General features: G+C 46.7%; 1 protein-coding gene across 1 annotated transcript in view; it reads left to right on the top strand.

Moving 5' to 3' along the window:
* Positions 1-24,487, top strand: part of LOC118211621 (basement membrane-specific heparan sulfate proteoglycan core protein-like) — a 108,738-nt gene that overhangs the window by 72,068 nt on the left and 12,183 nt on the right. The window contains exons 32-65 of the mRNA XM_035388968.1: positions 535-675; positions 1,264-1,458; positions 5,722-5,814; positions 6,172-6,261; positions 6,753-6,983; positions 7,133-7,246; positions 7,367-7,494; positions 7,924-8,010; positions 8,132-8,193; positions 8,592-8,762; positions 9,092-9,202; positions 9,356-9,456; positions 9,893-10,073; positions 10,459-10,518; positions 12,284-12,406; positions 12,752-12,904; positions 13,177-13,319; positions 13,620-13,697; positions 15,035-15,170; positions 15,553-15,704; positions 16,010-16,139; positions 16,509-16,652; positions 17,148-17,282; positions 17,449-17,630; positions 18,182-18,377; positions 18,873-19,052; positions 19,308-19,568; positions 19,875-20,037; positions 20,167-20,264; positions 20,507-20,773; positions 21,278-21,390; positions 21,796-21,943; positions 22,454-22,570; positions 23,608-23,692. Coding sequence (XP_035244859.1) covers positions 535-675; positions 1,264-1,458; positions 5,722-5,814; positions 6,172-6,261; positions 6,753-6,983; positions 7,133-7,246; positions 7,367-7,494; positions 7,924-8,010; positions 8,132-8,193; positions 8,592-8,762; positions 9,092-9,202; positions 9,356-9,456; positions 9,893-10,073; positions 10,459-10,518; positions 12,284-12,406; positions 12,752-12,904; positions 13,177-13,319; positions 13,620-13,697; positions 15,035-15,170; positions 15,553-15,704; positions 16,010-16,139; positions 16,509-16,652; positions 17,148-17,282; positions 17,449-17,630; positions 18,182-18,377; positions 18,873-19,052; positions 19,308-19,568; positions 19,875-20,037; positions 20,167-20,264; positions 20,507-20,773; positions 21,278-21,390; positions 21,796-21,943; positions 22,454-22,570; positions 23,608-23,692 — 4,769 coding nt within the window. The remainder of the gene's footprint in view (positions 1-534; positions 676-1,263; positions 1,459-5,721; positions 5,815-6,171; positions 6,262-6,752; positions 6,984-7,132; positions 7,247-7,366; positions 7,495-7,923; positions 8,011-8,131; positions 8,194-8,591; positions 8,763-9,091; positions 9,203-9,355; positions 9,457-9,892; positions 10,074-10,458; positions 10,519-12,283; positions 12,407-12,751; positions 12,905-13,176; positions 13,320-13,619; positions 13,698-15,034; positions 15,171-15,552; positions 15,705-16,009; positions 16,140-16,508; positions 16,653-17,147; positions 17,283-17,448; positions 17,631-18,181; positions 18,378-18,872; positions 19,053-19,307; positions 19,569-19,874; positions 20,038-20,166; positions 20,265-20,506; positions 20,774-21,277; positions 21,391-21,795; positions 21,944-22,453; positions 22,571-23,607; positions 23,693-24,487) is intronic.

The raw sequence follows: 24,487 nt of genomic DNA, 5'->3' as shown, positions 1-24,487 counted from the left end.
AAATCTGATGCACAGAAAAAGATATGACCACAGAAGTTGGCAATGAGGCTAAGTGGACTGTTCATTCAGTCATGTTCTGTATCTGCAGTTTGTGCAGTTGGAATATATTATTATTGTTACGATGCACAGATAATTTAAGTCACCCTAATTGCTTGTTCTTTTTAAATGGTACATCCCACTGCCTGTGGATCATCTCCATCATCTCATAACAGTGCAAAAGCGTCCTAAATGAGCCAGGTCCATTACACTGCCCCAGGGGGTACTTGCATGAACAGACCTCAAACTGTATAAGAGATGACTCCTCTCCATTATCTGTGAACATTTTGAATCTACTTTCCTTCCCCCAGGCTGCTGTGAACAAGCCTTTCTTGTCTTCTCTTACCCACACGAGGCCCACTACTTATTAAATGCTGATATTATTTTACCCCTTCGTGTTTTTTGGCTTGCCGACACAGTCGTGTTTGTTTGGGTGGGGGTTTTTTTTGGTTTTGTTTATTTTTGGCAGTTGATGAGACGGGTTGTGCTCTTCTGCAGGCACACACAGAGGGGCCCTCGTGCAGCTTGTGTAAACAGGGATTTTTCCACCTGAGCTCCGCCCATAAAGATGGCTGCCTTCCCTGCTTCTGCATGGGCGTCACCCAGCAGTGCTCCAGCTCCTCCTACTACAGGGACACAGTGAGTCTTGAGCAGGAAGGGTGTAATTGACCCTTTGAAGAGTAGGTTTCTTCAGGGTTCTAGAACTCTGCTTTCAGTTACCAGTAGTGATTGTTACATCAGCGTTAGAATGTTCAGTTAATAACATTCTAATCACATATTTGTGATCTCACACTTTAAAGGGCTGAACAAACACCCCTGTCATTCATACGGTTTTTTACATTACATACAACACAAGCCATTAAAAATACAGTTAAAAATATAAATACCACAAGTAAATCAGGATATTGAGGATAAGACAAAAGATAAGGCTGTTTGTATAGTGCCTTGTGTAGTCATGAAGTACACTTTTTAAGGCATCTGCCTTACCTCTGTCTTACATGTATTGTACTGTTTGTATAGTTCTGTATTAATTCAAATATTGTGGGAGCCAACTGTAATGCGCTAACTGCCAGCTTGGGCATATTTGCATCTTCATTAGCTGGTTAAAATAGACCTGAGACTGTCACTGAATGGCAAGGATCTGCATCCTAGCGTGCAGCCAAACCCGCCCCCCCCAGCCCCAAACTCATCAGGACGTTCCCCTTTGTTTTTTTCTCCACCCCGCAGGTGTCCTCCAGCTTCGCCCCGGGCGATTTCCAGGGCTTCGCGCTGGTGAACCGGCAGCGCACGGACCGCGTCGCCGCGGGCTTCACGGTGGAGGTGGCCGTGGACGGCGGCACCCAGCTGTCCTTCAGCCACTTCGCCAGCCTGCGGCCCGAATCCCACTACTGGCAGCTCCCGGAGGCCTACCGGGGGGACAAGGTAGAGGGGCCATCCCAAAACGCTCGCCTTCCTTTTCAGATGTCCCTGCCCCCTGGTGGATTCGGTGCGTGGCGGCCATTTTCCACTTCTGCGCACTCCGGTGCTTCCTTTTCAGACTCCGAAGCCTTTCCCCTTTCTGCTCCCCTGGCTCCTGCCTCTGTGATCTCACGCTGTCCTTCCTGTCTCATAAAAGAAAGGGTTTTACTCTCGGCGTTCTGCTTTGCCATTTAGAGACCGCTGTGGACTCCATTAAGCGTCTTTGTGACATGTTGTTTGGTCGGTTTTTGTCCGTTCCTTTTGATTACGTCGCGGGGTTATTTGTGCGACCCGTTCGATTCTGGCATCGTCAGGAAAAGTGCTTTCGAGTGAGGCGCTCATTTTTCACTGCAGTTTCAGAAGCACTTTCTGAAAATGGTACTACAGTACGTAAGAGCTACAGAAGGTCTTAAGTACTGCATATGCATTCATAAACGTGAGTGTAGTGTGTCATAGGGAGTGTGAGGTGGCCATCCATGTCTTGTATGGCTTTACCATCAACACATCAAGACAGAATGTTTTGGCAATATCACTTACCGTATACCACTAATTGACACTTACTGTATACTGCTTGATAATGAATTGATAATGAATAGCTCTCAATTAGCTAATGAACCCCTTTTCATGGATACAGTTAGCCTCCTCCCACCAGGAGTAGGGCGGGCTTAGTAAGGATCAGGGTTGCCCTGATTACTTTTCTTTTGCTACTACAATTGCATAATTGGCAATTCCACAACTGGGGGTGAAAGGGGGGCACGAAGGGAAATTAAGTGCTAATGAAGGCGTTATGTAGTTCTTATGCACGCCTTATGTAGGACTCTGAATCAGAAGTGTTACCACAGTTTCTGTCTTACATTCACTTTTAGACGGAAGCCTTCTTTACTCGTATGAGACGAGAACGCAAGGTAAATCACTCGTGCAGGCTTGTATTAATTGTGTGGTTGGGGTGGTACTGACTCTACACATCAGACATCTGCTTGCTTTTAAGACAAGAATTAATATTCGTTGAGTTTTTATTGTGTTATGAGAACTTCTTTGAATATTATGATTTAAACCAAACACTAAGCCTAGAGATCTTAAAGTTTGTCCAAATGTGTCAGCTAAACACAATTCATACTTATCTCTAGGGGGATATAAATGGCATTCTACTGCATGCATATATGCTGGTAAATTATTGTTAATAAGGGGCACAAAATAAAACCCAGATCATGTATTATCTATAAGCAAAATGGCCAGTTTTGCAGTGGAGACGTCATTCTTTATGTTTTTGACCCTATCATCATTTGGTCCGCTGGGTTTTCTCATGGCTAGAAAAACCTCCCTTTGACTGAGGAACAGCTGAGAAAGAACATGTCTGTTTGGAAGCTGTGGGATTCTGTGGGGAATAGTGCTTATAGGCCCACACCAGTCCGTAAGGTACCTGTGTGCTCTACATATCAGTGTGTATTTTTTTGGTTCATAAAGGACCAGAGATTGCTGTGACATGGCATGGATTATCACTCATAATGGAATTGTAGGGAATGTGACAGCACAGTTTAGTGAAATACTAAAGCATTAACTAACACGGTGGTAACCAAGCCTTTTGTCCATATGTGTGAGCATTAGTAGTTTAGCCAAGGCAAGGTTTGTGTCAGTAAACATTTTTGATGAGAATGGATTCTGAGAGTTCATATCCTTCCATTTAGTAAAGCGTTAATTTCACCAAGTGGCTGTTTGCTGAGATTCTGCCTCAGCAAGCAGGTCTTTTGGTTTCCATGGTTTTAACAGCATCATACAACATACCGATCTCATTTGCCCGGGGATAGTTAAAGTCAATTTCTTATCTGACAGTCAGACCCAGTATGTAATTGATGAATGTTATGACTTATAGCATCCCCAGGCTTATTCAGAAGAGGAACTGTGTTGCATGAGTCTAGACTGGCATATTTTTGAGGCAGGTCCCATTATTAACAGCATATACTTGCTTGCCTCCTTTTGCCCCAACCCTGTGCTTCCCTGAAGCTCACTCTGATTGGCATCTCTGAAGCTCCCTCTGATTGGCTTCCCCCTGTGTGACTCTCTGTACTCCTGTCCTTCAGTCTTTCACTGATGAGCAGCTGGAGGATGGCTCCTGGGATCTTATATCCAAAAACTCCAAAAAGCCAACTGGTTCCCGAGCCCTCCCCTCCACCCCCTCTACCCCCTCCGCCCCCTCAGGCCCGCGCTGCCCCTCTTCTCTTCTGCGTGCCCCTGTCCCGCCCCTTCCTCCATCATCTTCTTCATTTTCTTCTTCACGTACACACCACCTTGGCCCTCCATCTCCTTATAGACAGCACGTTCATGCCCCACCCCTCTCGTCTCCTTCTGCCTCTTCTTCCTCCTCCTCCTCCTCCTACTCTTCCTTTTCATCCTCCTCTCACCACTCTTCCTCGCATGTCCATCCCCCTGCCACACCCCTCTCTTCACCCTCTTCCTCCCTGTCTTCATCCCGTTCTCGCTACCTCGGCCCCCCCTCTCCCCCATGTGGGCGTCGCCCAGCCCCTCCCTCTCCCTCCTCCAACATTGTTTCTGAGCCCAGCTCCGCCACCCCAGGCTCCTCCAATAGACACCTGAGCTCCCAGGTACTGTATACGATCTGGATGATCTATCTGGTCTGGATGGTCTGTATGATCTACATGATCTATACCAGTGGTTTCCAACTCTGTTCCTGGAGATCTGCGATCCTATAGGTTTTCACTCCAACCCTAACAAAGCACTCCTCATTCAATGGCTAGAGATCTCATTGAGCTGCTAGTAGATTCAGGTAGAGTTGAATTGGGGTTGGAGTGAAAACCTACAGGATGGTAGATTTACAGGAACAGGGTTAGAAACCACTAATCTAAATGATCTGTATGATGGATCTGTTGGATTTTTAATCCAATCCATTATGTAAATTGATAATGTTATTACATAATTTAAGGGTCTATTAACACATTCAACAGGAACCTTGCATACATAATGAAAGCACTGTGTGGAGTCTGTAAACATGTTGATAAATCTATGAGTCTGTGGCTTCACTTGACGTGAACAGGAGCCCTTTCTGTTATGAGACATTTGTTTTTGTGCTACCATACTTTCTGCCTGCTTGTCTGCTTTGCTGTTTTTTCTCTTCTTTTCTTCCTCCCACCATATCTTTCTCCCCCTCCCTCTCTCTTTCTTCCTCTCTCCCTCTCTCCCTCTTTCCCTTTCTCTCCCCCTTTCTCTTTCTCACCCTTTCTCGCTATCTCTTTCCCCCTCTCTCCCTCCCTCCCTTTCTCTTCCTCCCCCTCCCTCCTTCCCTCTCTCTTTCTCTCTCTCTCCCTCCCTCCTTCTTCCCTCTCTCTCTCTCTCTGTCACTCACTGCCTCCCCTCCTCCTCTGTCACAGCGGTACTCTTTGGTCTATAAAGGGTTCAGCTTGCATCCTGAAGAGATCCTCTTCTGGCAGCTCCCTGCCTTGTTTAAAGGGGATAAGGTAACCGTCACAGCTGGTCCCGCCCACCCAGCCAACCCCCCCCACACACACCCTTACCACTGGTGTTCAGTCCTCCTTTATGCCAGGAGGGTAACCCAATCCCTCAGACATTACCGCATTTGTACGGAGGCGGCTGATCAGGCTTTGGGCGTTGCCGTGGTAGCTTCTCTCCCCCCCCCACCCCCTGCCCCCCCCCCCCCTCCTCCCTTGCCCTCCTTCACCTCGGGAGCGCGGGGCATGCAGGAACACGACGAGGGCGGAGTCAGCGGAGGAGACGCGGCCGCGGTTCACATTCCATTCCCGCCGCCGCCGCCGTCGTCGCGTTCCTGCCGGCGCGGTCGAGTGGAAGTAGCGACAGTAGCGTGACTCACCACCTCCGCGACCCGCGGGTCACGACCCCCCCACCCCCCCCCCCCCCCGTGACCCAGAAAATATCTCCTTTTTTTAATCAGTGTGATCATTGCCCTTGTTGCTAATCCCACGTGATTATGTTTCCCAGATAACCTCACATGGTCATGAAAAATGTAATAGGTATTTGACAATAGTGACATAACATTGTGTGTCATGTGTCCGATAAGCTGGTTATTTTGCATGTACACTTCTGATAGTTATGATGCATTATGAAGCGTGTAATAAGGTATTGGTAAAATGTTACCCAAACGGAACGTACTCAGTAATATGAGTCTGAGTGCAGGACTATAGTTTGGGTGAAATTGCATTGTAATTCAGCCTGTTTTTCTGCCTTTTTTTTTGGTAGGTGGGCTCTTATGGTGGTCGTCTGAGGTACACCCTCGGCTATGTCGCCAGTTCCAGCGGGACACCCATCGATGATTCTGACATTCAGATAATTGTGAGCACTGCTTACCAACAGTCCGCTTGTACAGCTGGATATTTTACTGAAGCAGTTCAGATGCAGTACCTTGCTCAAGGGTACAATGGCAGCACCCCAGCTGGGATTTGAACCCACAACCTTTGAGCTACAAACCCAACCATAACGCTAACCGTTTCCCTGACCATTATTCTACACTGCTGCCTATAGTCATGATGTGACATTAGTCTCTGATAGCTTCTTTGCTGATTTCACATCACATGAAATGAATTAATTACGGCACACTCCAGCAAGAAATTATTATAAAAATTCCGGTTGTGTGTGATATCAATGTGTATCGTTGTTGTTTCACGCGAGTGGTGCTTTTTGTTGGTTCAGGGCAATGACATCACGCTGGTGGCTCGCCAGCCTTGGCCGAGGACACAGGAAGTGCGAGAGTCCCGCGAGTTTCAGATCGTCTTCAAAGAGGTGAGCCTGCCGTACTGTTCAATCCTCTTGTGTGCACCTGACTCACTAAATGTGACTTTGACAGACATCCAAATCTGCAAGTTGGCAAGAAAGAGGATACTGTATACTAATTTGTGGACGCATTATTTGTAGCATTCCTTCATGGCGGTACTGTGGTAATTCTTTCCAAAAATTGTATTTTGGTGCTATAGCATAATCTTCTGTTGTTACTCCTCTTTAATTTCATTCTCTTGTGAGACAGTCGGATTTATTTTGTGGGTGTACTCGATTTTACTCATGAAGGGCCTGCTTTACTGAGAGCTTTGGCAAAACCTTTTAGCACACACAGAACTAATAACAAAACCAATTATTGGTGCAGAACAAATACCATGACCAATCGTTGGTTTCGCATGTGCTGAAAGGTTCTGCATGTGCTAATGGTAAATCAGGCCCGAAGTCAGACGTTCCTCTCTCTGTACCCCCCTGCCCCCACCCCCCCTCCGGCCACGTAGGAGTACTGGCGCCGCCCGGACGGGATGCCCGCCACCCGCGAGCACCTGATGATGGTCCTGGCGGATCTGGACGAGGTCCTGATCCGCGCATCCTACTACACCGACATGCTGTCGTCCAGCATCTCGGGCGTGAGCATGGAGGTGGCCAGGCCCAGCTACAGCGACGGGACCTTGGCCCTGGAGGTGGAGCAGTGTCACTGCCCTCCCGGGTACCATGGCCTGTCCTGTCAGGTGAGACCAGAACAAAAACATGACGTAAGAAATGATGAAGATGATTACTGTTTGTGCCCTTGAGTGTTCATTCTATTTACCTGTGGAACTCAGTGACAGTTTGAATGCTCTCTGACCTTTGACCTCTGACCTCACGTCCTCACCTGCAGGACTGCGCTGCTGGGTACACACGCACAGGGACTGGCCTGTACTTGGGTCACTGTGAGCGCTGCAAGTGCAACGGGCACTCCGCCTCCTGCCACTCAGAAACGGGCATCTGCACGGTACAAGGCCCGCCCCCCTATATTACATAACAGACGAATGGTTCTGTGCTGCATAATTAAACTCAGGATTGAGATGTGATATTAGAGTAATGCTCTCTTACTGTATGTTTACGTTTACAGGGCTGTCTCCATAACACCGTGGGTGAGCTGTGTGAACGGTGCGCCCCAGGTTTCTATGGCGATGCCACCACTGGAAGCCCTGAGGACTGCCAGCCCTGTGCCTGTCCATACGCTGACCCTGACAACCAGTGAGTCCAGCATGCGCACATGCGCACAGTCGTGCATGTGCACGCATGCACATGCCAGCGGACACGTGCGCATGCAACCACTGTCACGCATGCACATTAATGCAGGCACGCGCGCAAACAGTTATGCTTGCACTCCCTTGCACTTGCATGCACTGTCATACATGCACACACGTTGACTCATGCACACAAATGCAGTCTCACACACAATCATTCACATTTCCCAGGCATTCACACACAGAAAACACATACTCTTTCAGTCTGCATGCGTGCAGTAAAACCTTGAACCTCTGTATGGGTCTATACTGTACGTGCTGTATATATATATATATATATATTTCTACAAAAACCGACAAGAAGGAAGATGTACTTAGGAAAATATCATTGGAACACGTGCCTACTGTATATTAATGTCCTATCTGCCTGTGCCAGGTTTTCCCCCACCTGTGAGGCCCTGGGTGTTGGGGGGTACCAGTGCACCGCCTGCCAGCCCGGGTACACGGGACAGTACTGCGAGCGGTGAGACCTCCCGCCCCTGTCTCTGATCACCACCCCATCTCACCCCTCTGCCCCCCCCCTCCCCCCCCCCTCCCCCCCCCGCTGACAGGTCTTCTCTCTCTCTCTCTCTCTCCTCCCACAGCTGTGCTCCCGGATTCGTGGGAAACCCCCGGGAGAGGGTCAGGTGCCGCCCGTACGAAAACAGTAAGTGCGTGAATCGCCTGACGGAGGGATGTGGACGAGGACGGCACAGGGCCACCCAGGAAAAGGGACTCAGTTGGACTCAGTTTTTATCATTAGATTAATTTGTCAATGACCCAAACTCCAAACAAAGAGTTATCAGCATTGGTCACTAGTGATGGCTCAACAATAATCATCCAAGTTGTTCTTTAGTGTAGTTTACTCTTTGGAAACCAACATGTGACTAATACGCAACATTAACCAATCTGTGGCCAACAGATGTGTAATTGCCGCAGATGTACCCAGCAGTGTGCTATGTAATGTTATGGCAGTGTGTGTTGTTCCTGGAGACCTGTCCTGCCACAGCAATGTGTGTGTAACTTAACAGAGCCCCACCCCGCCTTGTGCCCGTCCCGTTGCAGGCGCGGAGTCCCTGGTGGTGAGGGTTTACCCCGAAAGGGTGCTGGCATCCCAGGGCAGTCCCGTCACCCTCAGGTGTCAGGTGACCTCCTCTCCGCCCCACCATTATCAGTGGTCCCGGGAAGATGGCCGCCCTCTGTCCAGCAGCGTGGAGAGACGCAGCTCTCAGCAAAGTAAGCCACTACGCAAGGCGCAGTACAGCGAGGAGCGTCAGTCACGGAGAAGCTCTGCAGCGCGTTACATTCACTGGTTATTCATCACACAGCGTCCAAAGGCTGTCATTGTGCGTATAGTCTTGCTTACATCAGCATTTTTACAGCAGCAAATTCAGGTGTGGTGCCTCGGCCAATACAACAGCACAAAGGGTCCATTCTGACATTCAAACCCGCAACCCCTCTTATAATGAGACCATTTTCCAAAAGCATTGCTCATGCTAACTTCCTTGCCAAAGCGTTCTCATTGTAAATTCACCCTAAGCCCCACTACCCCACCTGTCTTTCAGGTGAGGAGCTGTATTTCTCCAGTGTCCAGCCCAGCGATGCAGGTGTTTATATCTGCACCTGTCGAGACCAGAATGGTACTAACAAGAGTCGGGCCCAGATTGTGGTGACCAGTAAGTTTCTTTTATTTCAAATACGCATTACCTGGCATCCTTGATCAAAATGTTTTGATGCAACAGGTTCATAAACATCTTTTGAGTTTGAAAATTACAAGTAACATTCACAATGAGTGTTCAATTTCATTTTGATTTTTCATGTTTTTCCAGCTGGTTTGTCCAAACCAATTCAGGTGGTGATTGAGGAACCCAAAGCACAGAGTGTGACTGCTGGTTCAACAGTCAGCTTCATCTGCACAGCCAAGAGCACGGTAATGTCCACTCTGCAAGTGCACATCGCCCATTCAAATGGTCACAGTGCAATTCACCCTGCCTTGTGGCCACAGTTGAAGTCACACTGGCTAACAGTCACAGTGCAAGCCTAACAGTCACAGTGCAAGTCACACTGGCTAACAGTCACAGTGCAAGCCTAACAGTCACAGTGCAAGTCACACTGGCTAACAGTCACAGTGCAAGTCACACTGGGTAACAGTCACAGTTAAATTCACACTGGGTAACAGTCACAGTTAAATTCACACTGGCTAACAGTCACAGTTGAAGTCACACTGGTTAACAGTCACAGTGCAAATCACACTATCTAACGATCACAGTAAAATCCATCCTGCAGGACGATCTGTGTGTGTGTGTGTGTGCGTGTGCGTGTGCGTGTGTGTGTGTGACATCCTGGCCTTGTTGTCTTCTCTCCAGTCACCAGCGTACACCCTGGTCTGGACCCGTCGCAACAACGGCAAGCTGCCCAGCCGAGCCATGGACTTCAACGGCATCCTGACCATCCAGAACATCCAGCCGGACGACGCCGGCATGTACGTGTGCACCGCCTCCAACATGTTCGCCATGGACGAGGGCACCGCCATCCTCTATGTCCCAGGTTTGTGATTGCGTCATCCAGGGCAAGTTTGCCTATTAGTCAGTATATCAAAGGAAGCACAGAACACTAGGATTTTATTCAGACTATTGCAAGCAGTTATGATCTCAGTCACAATAGAAACCCAAACCCCATTTTGCACATCAGGGGATTTTGCACAGGTATAGCCCAGGGTTAACCTGGACCGCCCTGCTATCTGCAACAGAAGATGCCAGTGCCAGCCTCATGACCTCATAATGGGTGGAGCGTTCTATGCCTTGTCATTCACTGGCTGATCTGAACCAATCAAAATGTATTGCTCTTCACTGCAGAAATGCTTTTGATTGGGCCTCAGTGGAGAATTCTGTTGAGTCTCACCTGTCAGTCTCTGCCTGTCCCTCATCCACAGAAGCCTCTCAGACTCAGATGTTTTACACAGCCTATGAAATGTTTGAAGGACATAGAGCGCGTAAGTCTGCACAGCCCCTTCCTCCTTAGAAGCCCCTCCCCTCTCTCTTGCATGCACCAATCACCTCTCGCTCTTCACTTCAGCTCCTCCATCTTAACAAGGGTGGAACTTTCAGCTTGGGCTCCAAGGGGTTGTGTTTCTCATGCACAGTATAAATCCACGTAGCAAATTCTGAATCGATTCTGCCGAATCGAAATGCCTGTAATGTAATTAAGAAAACATAGCACCTCCCGTTTTATCAGTGCGTTAATCACTGTTAGTATCCTTCCAGTTCAGATTTAAAATGAAATTTTAATTTTATTTTTTTTGTCAAACGTCATTCGGTCACCAAAATGTGAACACGTGGTTCTGGAGCGTGCCTGTGTGGTGCATTGAACGTGTGTTGGTCTCGTAACAGCAGTTTACACACAGTGTCTACACGGTGGTTTCTGATTGTGTACTGTGCATGAGCAATACTGGGTAGGAGTAAGAGGAGGACCCCCTAACCCCCACGTATGTACCCCACCACCAGCTCACATTTTTTGCCAAGTCTTCTCTGGCGTTTCCCTTTGAGTTCACTGCTTTGGATAATCCGTTGGGCTTCAAACATCATGCTGTGCTGTTTCTGTGTGCTGTCATGACTCACACAGCAGGGGTGTCAGACTCAGCTCATGGAGGGTGTGGTGTCTTTTTGCTCAAAACCTTTTGCTCCTGTTTAATTGGTCCAGTTAGTATTGGCTATGGGACGTATGCTCAGGGTTAATCTCATTTAATGAAAACATCCCAAGATGAGGAAATTAAGATTAGGTAATTAAAATGAAGTAAAAAATTCAGATTAAAAACTGTCAAATAACACACGCACACTCACTCCAGGAAGTGATGTTGACACCCCTGCTTTTCATCATCATCTTTATATACACTGAGATTGTGTGTCGAGTCTTAAGCAGCAGTAGACAGGGACATCCCATAATATCTGCATCCGTCCTATCCATGTACCTAGGAAACCTTACAGGGGTCTTACAGGCCAAAGCATACAGTAGGTGTAGGGCAATCACCATCGACTCTCATTGGAGACTTCTGTGTGTTTGGTATGTTGCCCCTGCATTGAAACACCATGCAGGCGACTAAACCAAATTTATGGGAGATAGTCATGTTTCCTACTACTCCCGTTATCAGCTTCCTCTGCTCCTCTTCACTTTTGAATGTGATGGCCACAGAAGTTATATTTGTGTTAGTCACTACACTGACTGTTGATGTGTAAATATTCAGCCTTTGAATGTCCTTCAGGTAAGTGCTTCTCCTTTGGCACTTAATTGAGAAACTGTGGTACAAGCTGGCAGTGATGTATAGCATTAGATTTTTCCTCAGTGAATCATTCTCAATTTTCCAAGCAAAATTGAAATGTTTTGATGCTATTCATCAATATCAAGGGCAGTTGCATTTTTTTCAATTTCATGATAAATTGCATGGCAAATATTAAGTAGGTCATTTTTTTTCAAGGGAAAGTGTTTTTTTTTATGTTTGGAGCACACACCAAGTCAATGTCTGTTGCAAACCTTTGAGAATCAAACCAAGCTCCCCTTTCACCATTTTAATTGTGAAATAAATTTCTTCATACAAGATATCCAGCAAATGCTCCATTTCAGGAAACCCACCATCCTAATGAATTGCATTAAGTAATAAATTTTAAATTCAGCTCACAAAGCTTCTCACGTGTGCATGCGTGCTGGTGCGACGTTCCGTTTTGCTGGAGAGGTGCTGATGTGCCCCTCCTTTCCTGCTGCAGCTGCGGGGGGGTCCCAGCCCGTGGCCACCGTCAGCCCCCCCGTTCTAACCATCCAGCAGGGCCAGCGGGCCGAGTTCCGCTGCACCGCGACCGGGACCCCCACACCCGCCGTGGAGTGGACCGGTAAGGCCTGGCCGCAGAGCAATGCCACTGCCAATCCCCCCCCCCAAAAAAAAATTAAATCTTCATTTATTGCTTTGTTACACATGGGTATCAGGTTCATCATTTTCTTCTTTACTGCTGAATAGTAAGGTGTTTTTATTCATTTGTAGCCGATAGAGAATATATTAGAATCCAGATTTTTATTTAGAATTTAAAAAGCTTGTGTGTCAGTAAACTAATAATGACATTTAAAAATGTAAAATGATTGAAATGATCTTTCGTAAAAGGCATTTCACAGTTTGATAAATATGATGACGGTATGTAGAGATTAATAATTTGCCCCTTGCCTCATCGCTGCCCCCGCAGGCGGGCAGGGAAGCCGCATCACTCCCAGTGCTATAATCCGGGGAGGGGTCCTGGTCATCCCTGCGGTGGAGCGCTCGGACGAGGCGGAGTACTTCTGCAGGGCGCTGAACACACACGGGGAACACACCGCCCGGGCGGTGCTCTACGTCCACAGTACGTTTCAGAGCAGAGTGTGTGTGTGGTCACTGCTCGTCCTGTCCTCTTAGGGACCTTCTGACTGATCTGTGTGTGTGTGTGTGTCCATGTGTGTGTGGTGTCTGTGCGTGTGTGTGTGTGCGTGTGTGTGTGCGCGTGTGTGTATGTGCGTGTGTGTGTGGTTTGTGTGTGTGTATGTGTGTGTGTGTGTATGTGTGTCTGTGTGTGTGTGTATCTGCGCGTGCGTGTGTGTGTGCGTGTGTGCGCGCGTATGTGTGTGCGTGCTCCAGGTGCCAGTCTCCCGCATGTCCAGGTGAGCCCCCAGCAGGTGGAGGTGCGTGAAGGGGAGACGACGAGGCTGTACTGCCGGGCCGGGGGAACGCCCAGCCCAGACCTCACCTGGAGGAAGAAGGACGGACAGCTCCCCCCTCAGGTGGGCGCCTGCTATTACACCCATTGCACCCTAGTTTGGTTCTAAATCATTTCAAATGATACTTGCTGGAGCTGGACTCCTACAGTAAAAGAGAAATTCAGTCAGCACCTTGCACAGTGGTACCTTAGGTTCTGTAGACTTATTGCAGTTTTATCCTCTGTGCTTATTGATATGAAATAGACACAACAGCATGCATTAAGTATATTTGAACATTTGTAGGTTTTGACCTTCTGTCTTTTTTCCTCCCTGTACTCTTTTTGGCTGGCACCTCCTATCCTTGGCATTGTGTCCTTGGTTCAGGCCATTCCCTCTCATGGTTTCCCTCAGTTTAAAACCAACAGTCTCGATGTGTTGCCGAGACACATTGGGGAGCTGCAGGTCTGTCTGTCTGTCTGTCTGTCTGTCTGTCTGCCTGCCTGCCTGTCTCCCTTCTTACCGGTCTGGACCTCCACTCCCTACAAGCTAATCACATGATCCAATACATTCTTTAACCATGTAACTCCACAACGTTTAATGCACACTTATAACAATATGTTCAGCATAGACACCAGAATGTGACAACGAGGGGGAGGGGAGGAGTTATTGTTTCTAGTGCTCTGTGTGTGTATATGTGTGTCTGTCTGTGTGTATGGAGTTTGTAAGTGTGTGGGTGGGTATGTTTCCGAATGCATTATTTGTTTTGTTTTTTTAGCATAGTTTTTATCTTTTTGTTCATGCGCTGTTATTTATGAATTTATGAATGTGGTGTATGGCAGGTTCTCAGGTTTTTCCTACGACTGAAGAAGAAAATTGTGTGTAATTTTTTCCTCATTATAGTCAGTAGTGAGGCAGCTTGTGGCAGCTTTTCCCAGAGTGTTTTGGGTCACACGGTGTGGCTACACACATATTCAGCCCATATAAGTGAATGATTGGGTTCTGCCATAAAATGATAATGATGCTGAAACCTTACTTTGTTTCTAGTCCGCATCGTCAATATCTTCAATGTTCAATATCAATGTCTTCAACATTCAATAGCAATGTTCCTCTTCTTTCTAATCCCATTCCCAATCCCCTTTCTGCAATAATGATAATTACTGTAATTCTAACAATGTAAAAATGAATTACTTGGAGCTCGGTTTGTCCATGTTAAGGGTAATCATATTGAAATTAATCATATTAATCAGAATTGATATTAATATCAATCAGTATTAACATTCATTAGGAAAGCAATGCTGACATTCATTAGAGCTTAATAAATTGAAAACATTTTTTTGATCATGTGACCAGTGGATGATGATGAAATACTGTCCAGCTGTTATTTATTGCTCTTTCATGAATATTTTACAGTTCATAAAGACAATGAATGTAAGATAATTCCCTAAAACGGACCGTCATCCACATTAAATATCTATTTAGCATTAAATATCCCAAAAAATTCTAAAAATTAGGAAATTATTTTATATTGTATTGAAATCATAAAACCTGTATTCACTCAAACTTTTTCCTTAAATCCTAAACTTCAGCTCCTCAAAATGTGCTCTGAGAAAAATATGACTTTTGTTTATTTGCTATAGGGGCAAATGTTCCACTTTTATTTATTTAAGGACAAATATTGGTTTAATTTTGGCCATTGTTTCTGGTGGTTATGTGTTGAGGTGGAACTCAAACCTCTTTGTATGACGAGGTGCTCCTGAGCAGCAGGTTGAGGGCTCGCTCACTGTGCTGCTGTTCCACAGGCCCGTATGGAGCGCACCGACATCGGCACACTGCTCATCCCTAACGCGCGGGCCACGGACTCCGGCACCTACCTGTGCGTGGGCACCAACGCCGCCGGGTCCTCCGAGGCCCGCGTCCAGGTGACCGTGGTCCCAGGTGAGGGTCGTTAACTCGTGGTTCCAGCCAAAAGCATACAATGGGACCCAAAGGCGCATGCGAAGCTTGCACAAAGAGCACTGGGAAACAATGTAGCTGAGGGGCACTCTCCAGACCCTGTTTGTGTCCAGAGCCTTTTAACACTTACAGGTCATAAAAATCAATAGATCAGCATCTTCCTTTCCTTGTTCCCTTACGCCATCTTTTTTAGCTGTGACCTATAGCTCTGTCTGTTGGTCTGTTGGTCAGTTGGTTGGTTGGTTGGTTGGTCGGTTGGTCCACCCCATATTGAATGATGCTGATATTAAGGTGTGCACCCAGGCAAAGAAAACATTTTATTTAGTGTTTGTTTAATAGAACCTTCTGTACTCTTCTGCTCCAGGGGATTCCATCTCTTCTGCTATCAGGATCCAGCCTTCCATAGCATCTGTGCAAGTAGGACAGTCGCTGGACCTCAGCTGCATTGTCCCCGGAAACCCTCCACCCTCTGTCACCTGGCAACGGGTGGGCAGGCCCCTTTCCTCCAATCACAAGGTGCGTAGACCCCGATTCTCTTTCAGTTTCTGGTGTTGCGGTTGGTTTTGGTCTCTGACTGCCATTTTTCCCTGAAGCCAGTTCTCCAGTGTGAATTTGGGTGTCAGTAGGATAATCCACAACTGTGGATTAGTACTGAATTGTTGTGTGCTGGACATCATGTCATTTCCTAGATTTCAGTGAAAGAGGTCATTCATATGTTGAGTGTTAGGTGCAGAAAAAGCCTAATTTTATGCCTAATTTCATTGACTGTTCCATTAAATCTTCAGAGTTTTACCTGATGTGTGTGTGTTTTTCTTTGCCAGGTTCTGGGGAGCCAGATGCGTATTCTCCAGGCTTCTGAGGATGACTCTGGGGAGTATATCTGCCAGGTGGATGGTGGCCCAGTGCTCAGACAGGCCTCAGTGTCTGTGTCGGTCACGTCCAGCTCCTCCCGTGAGACCTTTTTACATTTTTAACACTTTTCAGGATTTGAAGGTTGTAACATTCTGAAATGTAATGGAGTTATAGAACACTGACTCGGAATTTTGAAAAGGCCAGTTTGTGTAAAATCCACTTCATTACATAAATGTTGCATTAGGTTCTATTCCCCAATCACTCCATCTTTCTTTACCTCTGTAAGACTGTCTGTGAATATTTTAGTTAGTTTTTGCTCTTTGTTTTCACTATACGTTTGTTTGTGAAGCATTTAAATAAAAATCAGATCTTAAAAAAGAGGATGGAGCTCAGCAGGTAGATTCCTCCCTGCGGTTGATCTCCGGAGCCGCGGGACGGCGTCTGAACCCGTCTGTGTTTCCCCGGCAGGCTCGCCCACCCCCATCGTCTCCATCGAGCCGCACAGCACCTCGGTGCGCCTGGGCGAGTCCGTCAGCCTCCGGTGCCGCGTCCACAGCGGAGCGCAGCCCGTGCGCATCGAGTGGAGGATGTCCAACGGCCAGCCTCTGCAAGGTGGGGCCCGACCGCCACCCGCCACCCGCCACCCGCCGTCCGCTGTCTTCATCACCGTAGTCATTGTTATTATCTCCGTCCAACGTCCGCCGCTTCGCCCGTCTTCATCGTCGTAGTCATCCGCCCCTCATCCCGTCGCCTGTCTTCCTCATCATAGTCATCCTCGTTATCTCTATCCGACGATTCTGCTCACTTCATTTCACACCACTGTCAGTGTCTCTGTATTCCATATGTGTATCAGTGTCAGTTCAGTGCATTACATTACATTACATTTATTTGGCAGACACCTTTATCCAGTGCGGCAGGAGCCCATGAACAGCGTGTTGTGTTCAGTGCAGCAGAAGCTCATGAACAGCATATTGTGTTCAGTGCAGCCGAAGCCCATGTACAGCGTGTTGTGTTTAGTGCTCTCACTGAGCTGCTGTTAGGTGCAGTGACTCCTCCTCTTCCCTGAAGGCTCAGTGGAATAGGTTCTGCTGTTTTTCTGTGCGGCAGATAATGTGAAAATTGGACCGGATGGTTCTGTCATCACCGTCGTCAGGAGTCGCCCCAGTAACCAGGGTACCTACCGGTGTTCCGCCAGCAACCTGTTTGGGATAACTCAGAGCCTGGCCTCGCTCATTGTAAAAGGTACAGATAAACCCAGGCTGTCATCACTGTGGTTTGAGACATATTCCTTTGATAACAGCTGTAGTAGCTTATACTGTTGGATATCACTGTGGTTGTGTTGACTTCTGTGGTGTCTCGGTTACTTAGAGCCTCATTATCATACACTTTTTTAAAACCCCGCCCACAGAGCCACCCAAAATTACAGTAACACCCAAGGGGGTGGTGGTGGTGAAGGCGGGTGAGCCAATCAACCTTGAATGCAAGGCGACGGGTGAGCCACGCCCATCCGTGAGCTGGCACAGACTCGACACCGCCCGCAAAACAGTACTCAACAGCCCTGTGCCCATGGAGTCCAATGCTGTAATGCAGGTAATTAGATTAACTTAAATATTACATTACATTACATTACATTACATTACATTACAGGCATTTAGCAGACGCTCTAATCCAGAGCGACTTACACAACTTTTTACATAGTATTTACATTGCATCCATTTATACAGCTGGATCTATACTGAAGCAATGCAGGTTAAGTACCTTGCTCAAGGGTACAACGGCAGTGTCCTACCCGGGAATCGAACCTGTGACCTTTAGGTTACAAGACCAGTTCCTTACCCATTATACTACACTGCCACCCAAATAAATTAATGTCATTTAATTAGCCCTTGTGTTTAACTGACAGATCCATTCTTCTTACATTAACAAGTAAGTGTACTCACAACAGTATGAAAATTGTCTTGCCGCCATTTATTTAATTTATTTATTTAGTTATTTGAACCTTGTATCCAGAGCAGGTTTTAAGGCCATGACGCAATGTGTATCACAGGAATCAAAAGGAGAACTGAAAGAATCAAGAGAACATTCATGTGAAACAGACCTAAAAATCACTCCGGGGTGTAACCGCTCCCTTTTCCCTGTAGGTGCTCGCTGCCCGCCCCGAGGATTCTGGGACTTACGGCTGCACGGCGCAGAACAGCGAGGGCTCTGCGGAGGTGAAGGTGGAGGTGATGGTTCGGGGGGGGGCCCTGGTGCCCTCCGCCCCCCGTGCCTCGGTGCCTGAGCCCTTAATGATGGTTGTCGAGGGGCAGACGGTCACTCTTCACTGCAACGCCCACGGTACCTTAACCCTCACAACTCTTTACTGAAACTAAATTATACATGCAGTCACATGTACTAGGAGTGATTTTATTAATTTAACTATTTTTGGTCTGTGAATTGTGTGCATTCAGTCAATATTTTTCCTTAACTTTAACTTCAAGTACTTGTTTTTTCTCTTCACAAATGTACTTTAGTTTCGAGAGGTCATTTCTGAACTTACTAAACAGTGACCACAAAGAAAACAATAAATTCTTACTTTTCATTATGAGTTAAACAAAGTTTGATTGAATACAAGCCAGTATGGTATTTAAGTACCATTTAACTACAACTTATCTTTTTTCTTTCATTTTTTTTTTTTATCAGCCATCAAGGGAGCTGGCACATGATCCACAGTTCAGAGATAAATTTGTTGTTATTAAAAATTTGTAGGAAGAACATTATGCCCCTACCTCAAGCTCTGTGGTCATGTATAGACACTACACCATGCAACGTCTCCTTCTTTCTGGGTTCCAGGCTATCCCACCCCGACCATCACGTGGTCGAAGCTGCGAGCCCCGCTCCCCTGGAAGCACAAAGTGATCAACGACAGCCTGGTCCTGCCCGGCGTCGGGCGCCAGGACTCCGGCCAGTACATCTGCAACGCCACCAATAACATGGGCACCGCCGAGGTCACCGTTATGCTGGACGTGGAGAGTGAGTTCCAACGATTCATGGCCTGTGAACTTTTAAAAAATGGCCTTCAAAAATTTTAAAGCAACATCTGTTTAAATGTTTTGAGTAAGGCTAAAGCCAAAGAAATACTGCAGTAGTCATGTCTCATATATATGAGGTCAATGTGGTTGTTAGCGTATTGATGTTCTGAAGTCTGTAATCTCAGCTGTAGTGTATGTGGTGTTGATTTTGGGGTGATTTTTGGATTTGTGACCCGCCCCCTCCCTTTTGTCCCAGCCCCGCCGTACGCCACTAGCCTGCCGGACGACCTCTCGGTGCGGGTGGGGGAGGTGATTCGGCTGCAGTGCCTGGCCCACGGGACTCCGCCCCTGCGGTTTGAGTGGTCCAAGGTGGACGGCAGCGTCCCCACGAGGGCGCAGGTACAGGCCGGGGACCTCCAGATCAACCTGGCCACGGAGGCGGACGCCGGCACCTACCGGTGCAAGGTCACCAACAACGTGGGCTCCAGCGAAGCCCGGGCTAAAGTCTCGGTCACGTGTGAGTACAGCTTCTCTCTTTACCTCGCTGGCTTTACTGCCTGCTTTTCCACTGTGTGATCCGGGAGGGGAACATAGTATTATCATTTCTAACTAAGCTTGATAATTATTCAAATAAAAAGACAGTTTTTTCTGAAGATTTAACATGTGTCCATGTGCCAAGAGAAAAATAATAATAATTGTTGGTTTGACCAAGGCAATTGTTCATATACATACTGTAAATAACAGCCTCTGCAAGTGTGACCTCTCTGTGTTGCGTGGTCACTGTTAAGTGTCAGGTGACTTGTTTCCATGGTTACCCCTACAGCCCCCCTGGCAGTGCGCGTGTCCCCCCAGGTGGAGGTGAAGACGCCGGGCGGCTCCGTGGAGTTCACCTGCTCGGCTAACGGCGGCGAGCGGACCTCCGTCGTGTGGCTGAAGGAGGGCGGGGACTTGCCCCCGAACCACCGCGTGGTGGACGGGGTGCTGAGGTGAGCCTGCCCCGGCCCCGTCGTCCTGTTCAGGGCTGCCCCTGACCCCCGTGCAGGTCCCCTGATTCTGACCGCCGCTCGCCGCGGTGACGCCCGCACGTCTGATGATTTTACGATGGGGTTCCGCAGGATGGAGAGTCTGGAGCAGAGCGACGCGGGATTCTACATCTGCCGCGCCACCGGCGAGTTTGGGCAGGCCCAGGACACCGCCAAGCTCGCCATCCAAGGTCCGCCCGTCTCTACTGATCACAAAGTGTTGATTTAAGTTTTACTTGCCACATGTTGAGTATCAAATTTGAGATCATGTACTACAGGTTATACTTAATTTAAGTAACAATATTATTTCCATTATTTGATGAGCATAAAATGATTAAAATGGTTAATACATTAAAACAATGCAGCTACATTTGATCATATGTAAAGATTGTACTGTTGCCTAGGGCCCATGGTACTCTTGTTTCTCACCCAGCCTTGCCCAAGGTGATGATCAACATCCGCACCTCGGTGCAGACAGTGATGCTGGGTAACTCCGTGGAGTTTGACTGCCAGGCCATCGGGGAACCCAAGCCCACCGTGAGGTGGAGCAGGGTGGGGGGGTCGCTGCCCGCCCACGCGGTGGTGCTGGGGGGCATGCTGAAGATCGAGCGGGTGAAGGACTCCGACGCGGGCCATTACCGCTGCACCGCCACCAACAACGTGGGCTCCGTGCAGTCCCAGGTCCTCCTTCACATCCAGTGTGAGTATCTGAGCCTTCACAGACAGAGCAGCAAGGTAAATACTGCCTTTAAAAAATTATCTGTAGGTTAGCCTGCTGTATCACATGAAATTGGATCTTGACACTCATGGATTCATGTGGCAGTATTGCATACGTACTGGTTAGGCAACTGGGCTTGTAACTCGGAGGTTGCAGGTTCAATTCCGGGATGGGGCACTGCTGTTGAACAAGGTAGAGTACTTCATCTGAATAGTTTCAGTTAATAACCAACTATATAAATGGATTGTATGTAAAAGAATATAACAAGTTTTTAGTATGTCTTCAAAAAAGGAGCCCAACAGAAAATGTTTGCCCGGGTGGACTTTACTCACGCAGAGTAAACTGTCCTTACTGAAGGTTTGTAGCTGCTTTGCATGTCCAACCACACACTTCCCTGTGGATTTCTGTCTTCTCATATACGGTGCATCCAGGAGCCGTACAGTAGCCTTGCTGACTGATCCCTGTTTGATGGTTGTGTCTCTGCAGCTCTTCCCCAAATCACTGCCCAGCCTGAGGTGAAGGACGTGACTCTGGGGTCTAGTGCGGTCTTCCCTTGCATGGCCACAGGATATCCTGTCCCAGAGGTCAAATGGTCCAAGGTAGCTCATTAAAAAAATTGATCATAGTTTTGAAGCTGAGTTAGATACACAGCACATGTTAAATGATAATTGTGACTGAATTCTTATGAAGAATTTAACTGAGTTGAAGAGTTAATGAAGGTTATTAAATTTATGATTTTAAGGACTACACCAATATGTCCTTTAAGACCTTTAAGTTTGGGTGGCAACATATGATCGGTGAAATATTGTATCCTGTTTATGTATATTTCTTATACAAAATTTAGATTTCAATCACAGGGTTGCACTGGAGCAGGTCTCATACAGCAGCTCTGTTCTGAGTTCTGTGTCAGTGAAGATTTATACCCACAATGCACCATTCCGGAGTCCAGTCGCTGCAGCTCCACCCTTCCTCGTGAACGTTTGTATGTTTTTTTTTTCTCACAGAAGGATGAAGAGCTGCCATCCAAAGCCGTGGAGGAGGCCAATGTCCTGACCATCCCAAACGTGACGGCCGAGGACTCTGGAGCGTACGTGTGCACGGCTTCCAACAAACAGGGAAAAGTCCAGGCCTTCTCCACGCTCAGAGTGCACGGTAGGGCCCGGGTGTGCCCGGAAATGTGCCTGCGTTTCACGTTAAAACATTTTTATTTTGTCATTTTTTCTGCAAAAATAATGATCCCATGTATATATTCCGCTAGCTGCGTTTGCAGATTATCTGAAATAAACCATTTGTTAAGTATAAAATGAGTTATGAACAATATTCATGTGTAAGAAAACTACTTTCTGAGGATTTTCTTGTTTCATATGTCTATTATTTTACCACAACAATAAAGAAAATCTTGAAATTTCAAAATGTCGAGTTAGCAAACATGGAAGCCACATATTTACCTGCGCTTAAACCCTTAAAATATCATCATACATATTGTAATATTAAGACAAAAGGCAGCCTAAACCAGTTAAATAGCCCATAATGATAAATATTTTGTTCATTCTGTAATTATTTATTGCCGTTTCTCTATTGTGGTTTCATCAGGATACCGCCTGTTTATGTCACCTTGTCACTGTAGTAACCGTATTTCTGCACATCTGCGGTCACTTTCAGAGCGAGTGGTGCCTTACTTCACCCAGACCCCTCTCTCCTACCTCACGCTGCCCACCATTAAGAATTCTTACAAGGCATTCAACGTCAAAATCAGCTTCCGGCCCGACACCACCGATGGTGAGTCCCGATTTACCCTCTGTGCTGTCTGGTCTTTCTTAAATCAGACCTGCATTCATCAGTTAGCCCGGCGTTGCTGTTTAAATGTTCATATCGTACAGAAAACTTTTATTTAAATCGTGTGTATTTGGTCTGTTTGTCATTGTGTTCCTTTCATGTTTAGCTTTTCTTCACACCTCTCTTTCTTTCTCTCACCCTTTTGGTGTGAAGGTCTGATATTGTTTGGCGGTGAGTCTGAGTGTTTGAGCTCATTTCCAACTGATTCAGGTGTTGCTTTTCCCAGTGCACCATTATCAGTTTCAACCCTAGATTAATTTTGACAATCACTGTGTATTCAATTTCTTAACACGAGCAAGGTTACATCAGCAAAATAAAGGTGTGTACATAGTTTTTCCAAATTTGTAAGCATGAAAATATTCAATTTGCTTTTGATACCACCCCACTCTATTTCTTTGAACAAAAAAGAAGTCCGTTATATTCAGTACTCCAAAGGTTACTCATTGGTTGTGCAGTATGAATTAATGAATTGCACGGATACATAACTAATAGCAGATAGGACATACCTATAATCAAATTGCATGGTATGCCACTGTAATGGTTCATTAGGGACAAATCTCCATACAGTACGTACCCAATGCATGCAGCCTGTGTGATGGACAGCCGTGTACAGTAGTCATGGTAACCCCAGAAGCCCTTCGATTGGCCGGTAACAGCTAAATTTGTTTGCATAGCCTCGGCTTGAGCAGCATGCCGCCTCCCACTGAATGCAGACGGCTTTCCCTATTGGTTAGAAAATGAGGGTGTGTCCACTTGGACACCTAAGTGGCTATTTGATCTTTTTTCTACTTTATGGTATGTTCCTTAATTTCATGGTAATTGAAGCAAATGTTGGTTACTTCATTTTTAAAATACCTGTAATGATGTACGGTGTCAGTAAGGAACAAAAGTAGCACATCCTAATTAAAATGGAGGTCAGACTACAGTGTGGTGCTTTAGCTCCTGCTCCCTGCTAACACCACATCCTGTTTCTCCCCAAGGCATGATGGTCTACAATGGGCAGAGGAAGACCACGGGCGCTGACTTCATCTCGCTGGGGCTTGTGGGAGGTCGTCCAGAGTTCAGGTACAGCCTGTTTAACACTCAAAGACCAAGAGGAATGGGTGTGCTGGAGAATACAAGCAACATTTTATTTCTTTAGTTTACATATCTTTTGATATTATGATTTTTTGTTTTCATGTCATTACTAACAATGGAATACTGTGTGAATGGAAAGCTACCAATTGTAAATCTCTGCAGGGACTAGTGATGTGAATGAGCTACTTAGATAAACTGAAATAAATTTACTAAACTCCACTCTCTCTCTCCATAACACGGCATCACCCAGCATGATTTGGCTTTGTTTGTTCACATTTCTTTCTGGCAGTTTTTTGATGAAGTAGATCATTGAATAAATTATGTCTTTACACAATCAACACTTTCTCAATGCATCATAGCTCGACATAGGCGACATAGCTCAGGAGGTAAGACCGATTGTCTGGCAGTCGGAGGGTTGCCGGTTCAAACCCCGCCCTGGGCATGTCGAAGTGTCCTTGAGCAAGACACCTAACCCCTAACCCCCAACTGCTCTGGCGAATGAGAGGCATCAATTGTAAAGCGCTTTGGATAAAAGCGCTATATAAATGCAGTCCATTTACCATCATTGAACTTTTAATTAAATTCATGTTTTGATTTAATCTTTTTAAACACCTGCTTTGAAATGAAATGGCTCCACACTATTTTAAGTGAGATCACTTTTTGGTAAATTAACACTGGTGCTTATGTGGTTTTACTATGTATTCTTTGCTCTGTGCCTTTTGGAACTATTGCTGTGCATACAGAGGTGCTTTGTACTTCCCCCTGACCTCTGACCTCTATGTG

This window comes from Anguilla anguilla, chromosome 13 (genome assembly GCF_013347855.1).
Source record: "Anguilla anguilla isolate fAngAng1 chromosome 13, fAngAng1.pri, whole genome shotgun sequence".
NCBI classification, from domain to species: Eukaryota; Metazoa; Chordata; class Actinopteri; order Anguilliformes; family Anguillidae; genus Anguilla; species Anguilla anguilla.
Note: the sequence above shows the minus strand (reverse complement) of the source record. Positions and strands in the feature narration are given on the sequence as shown.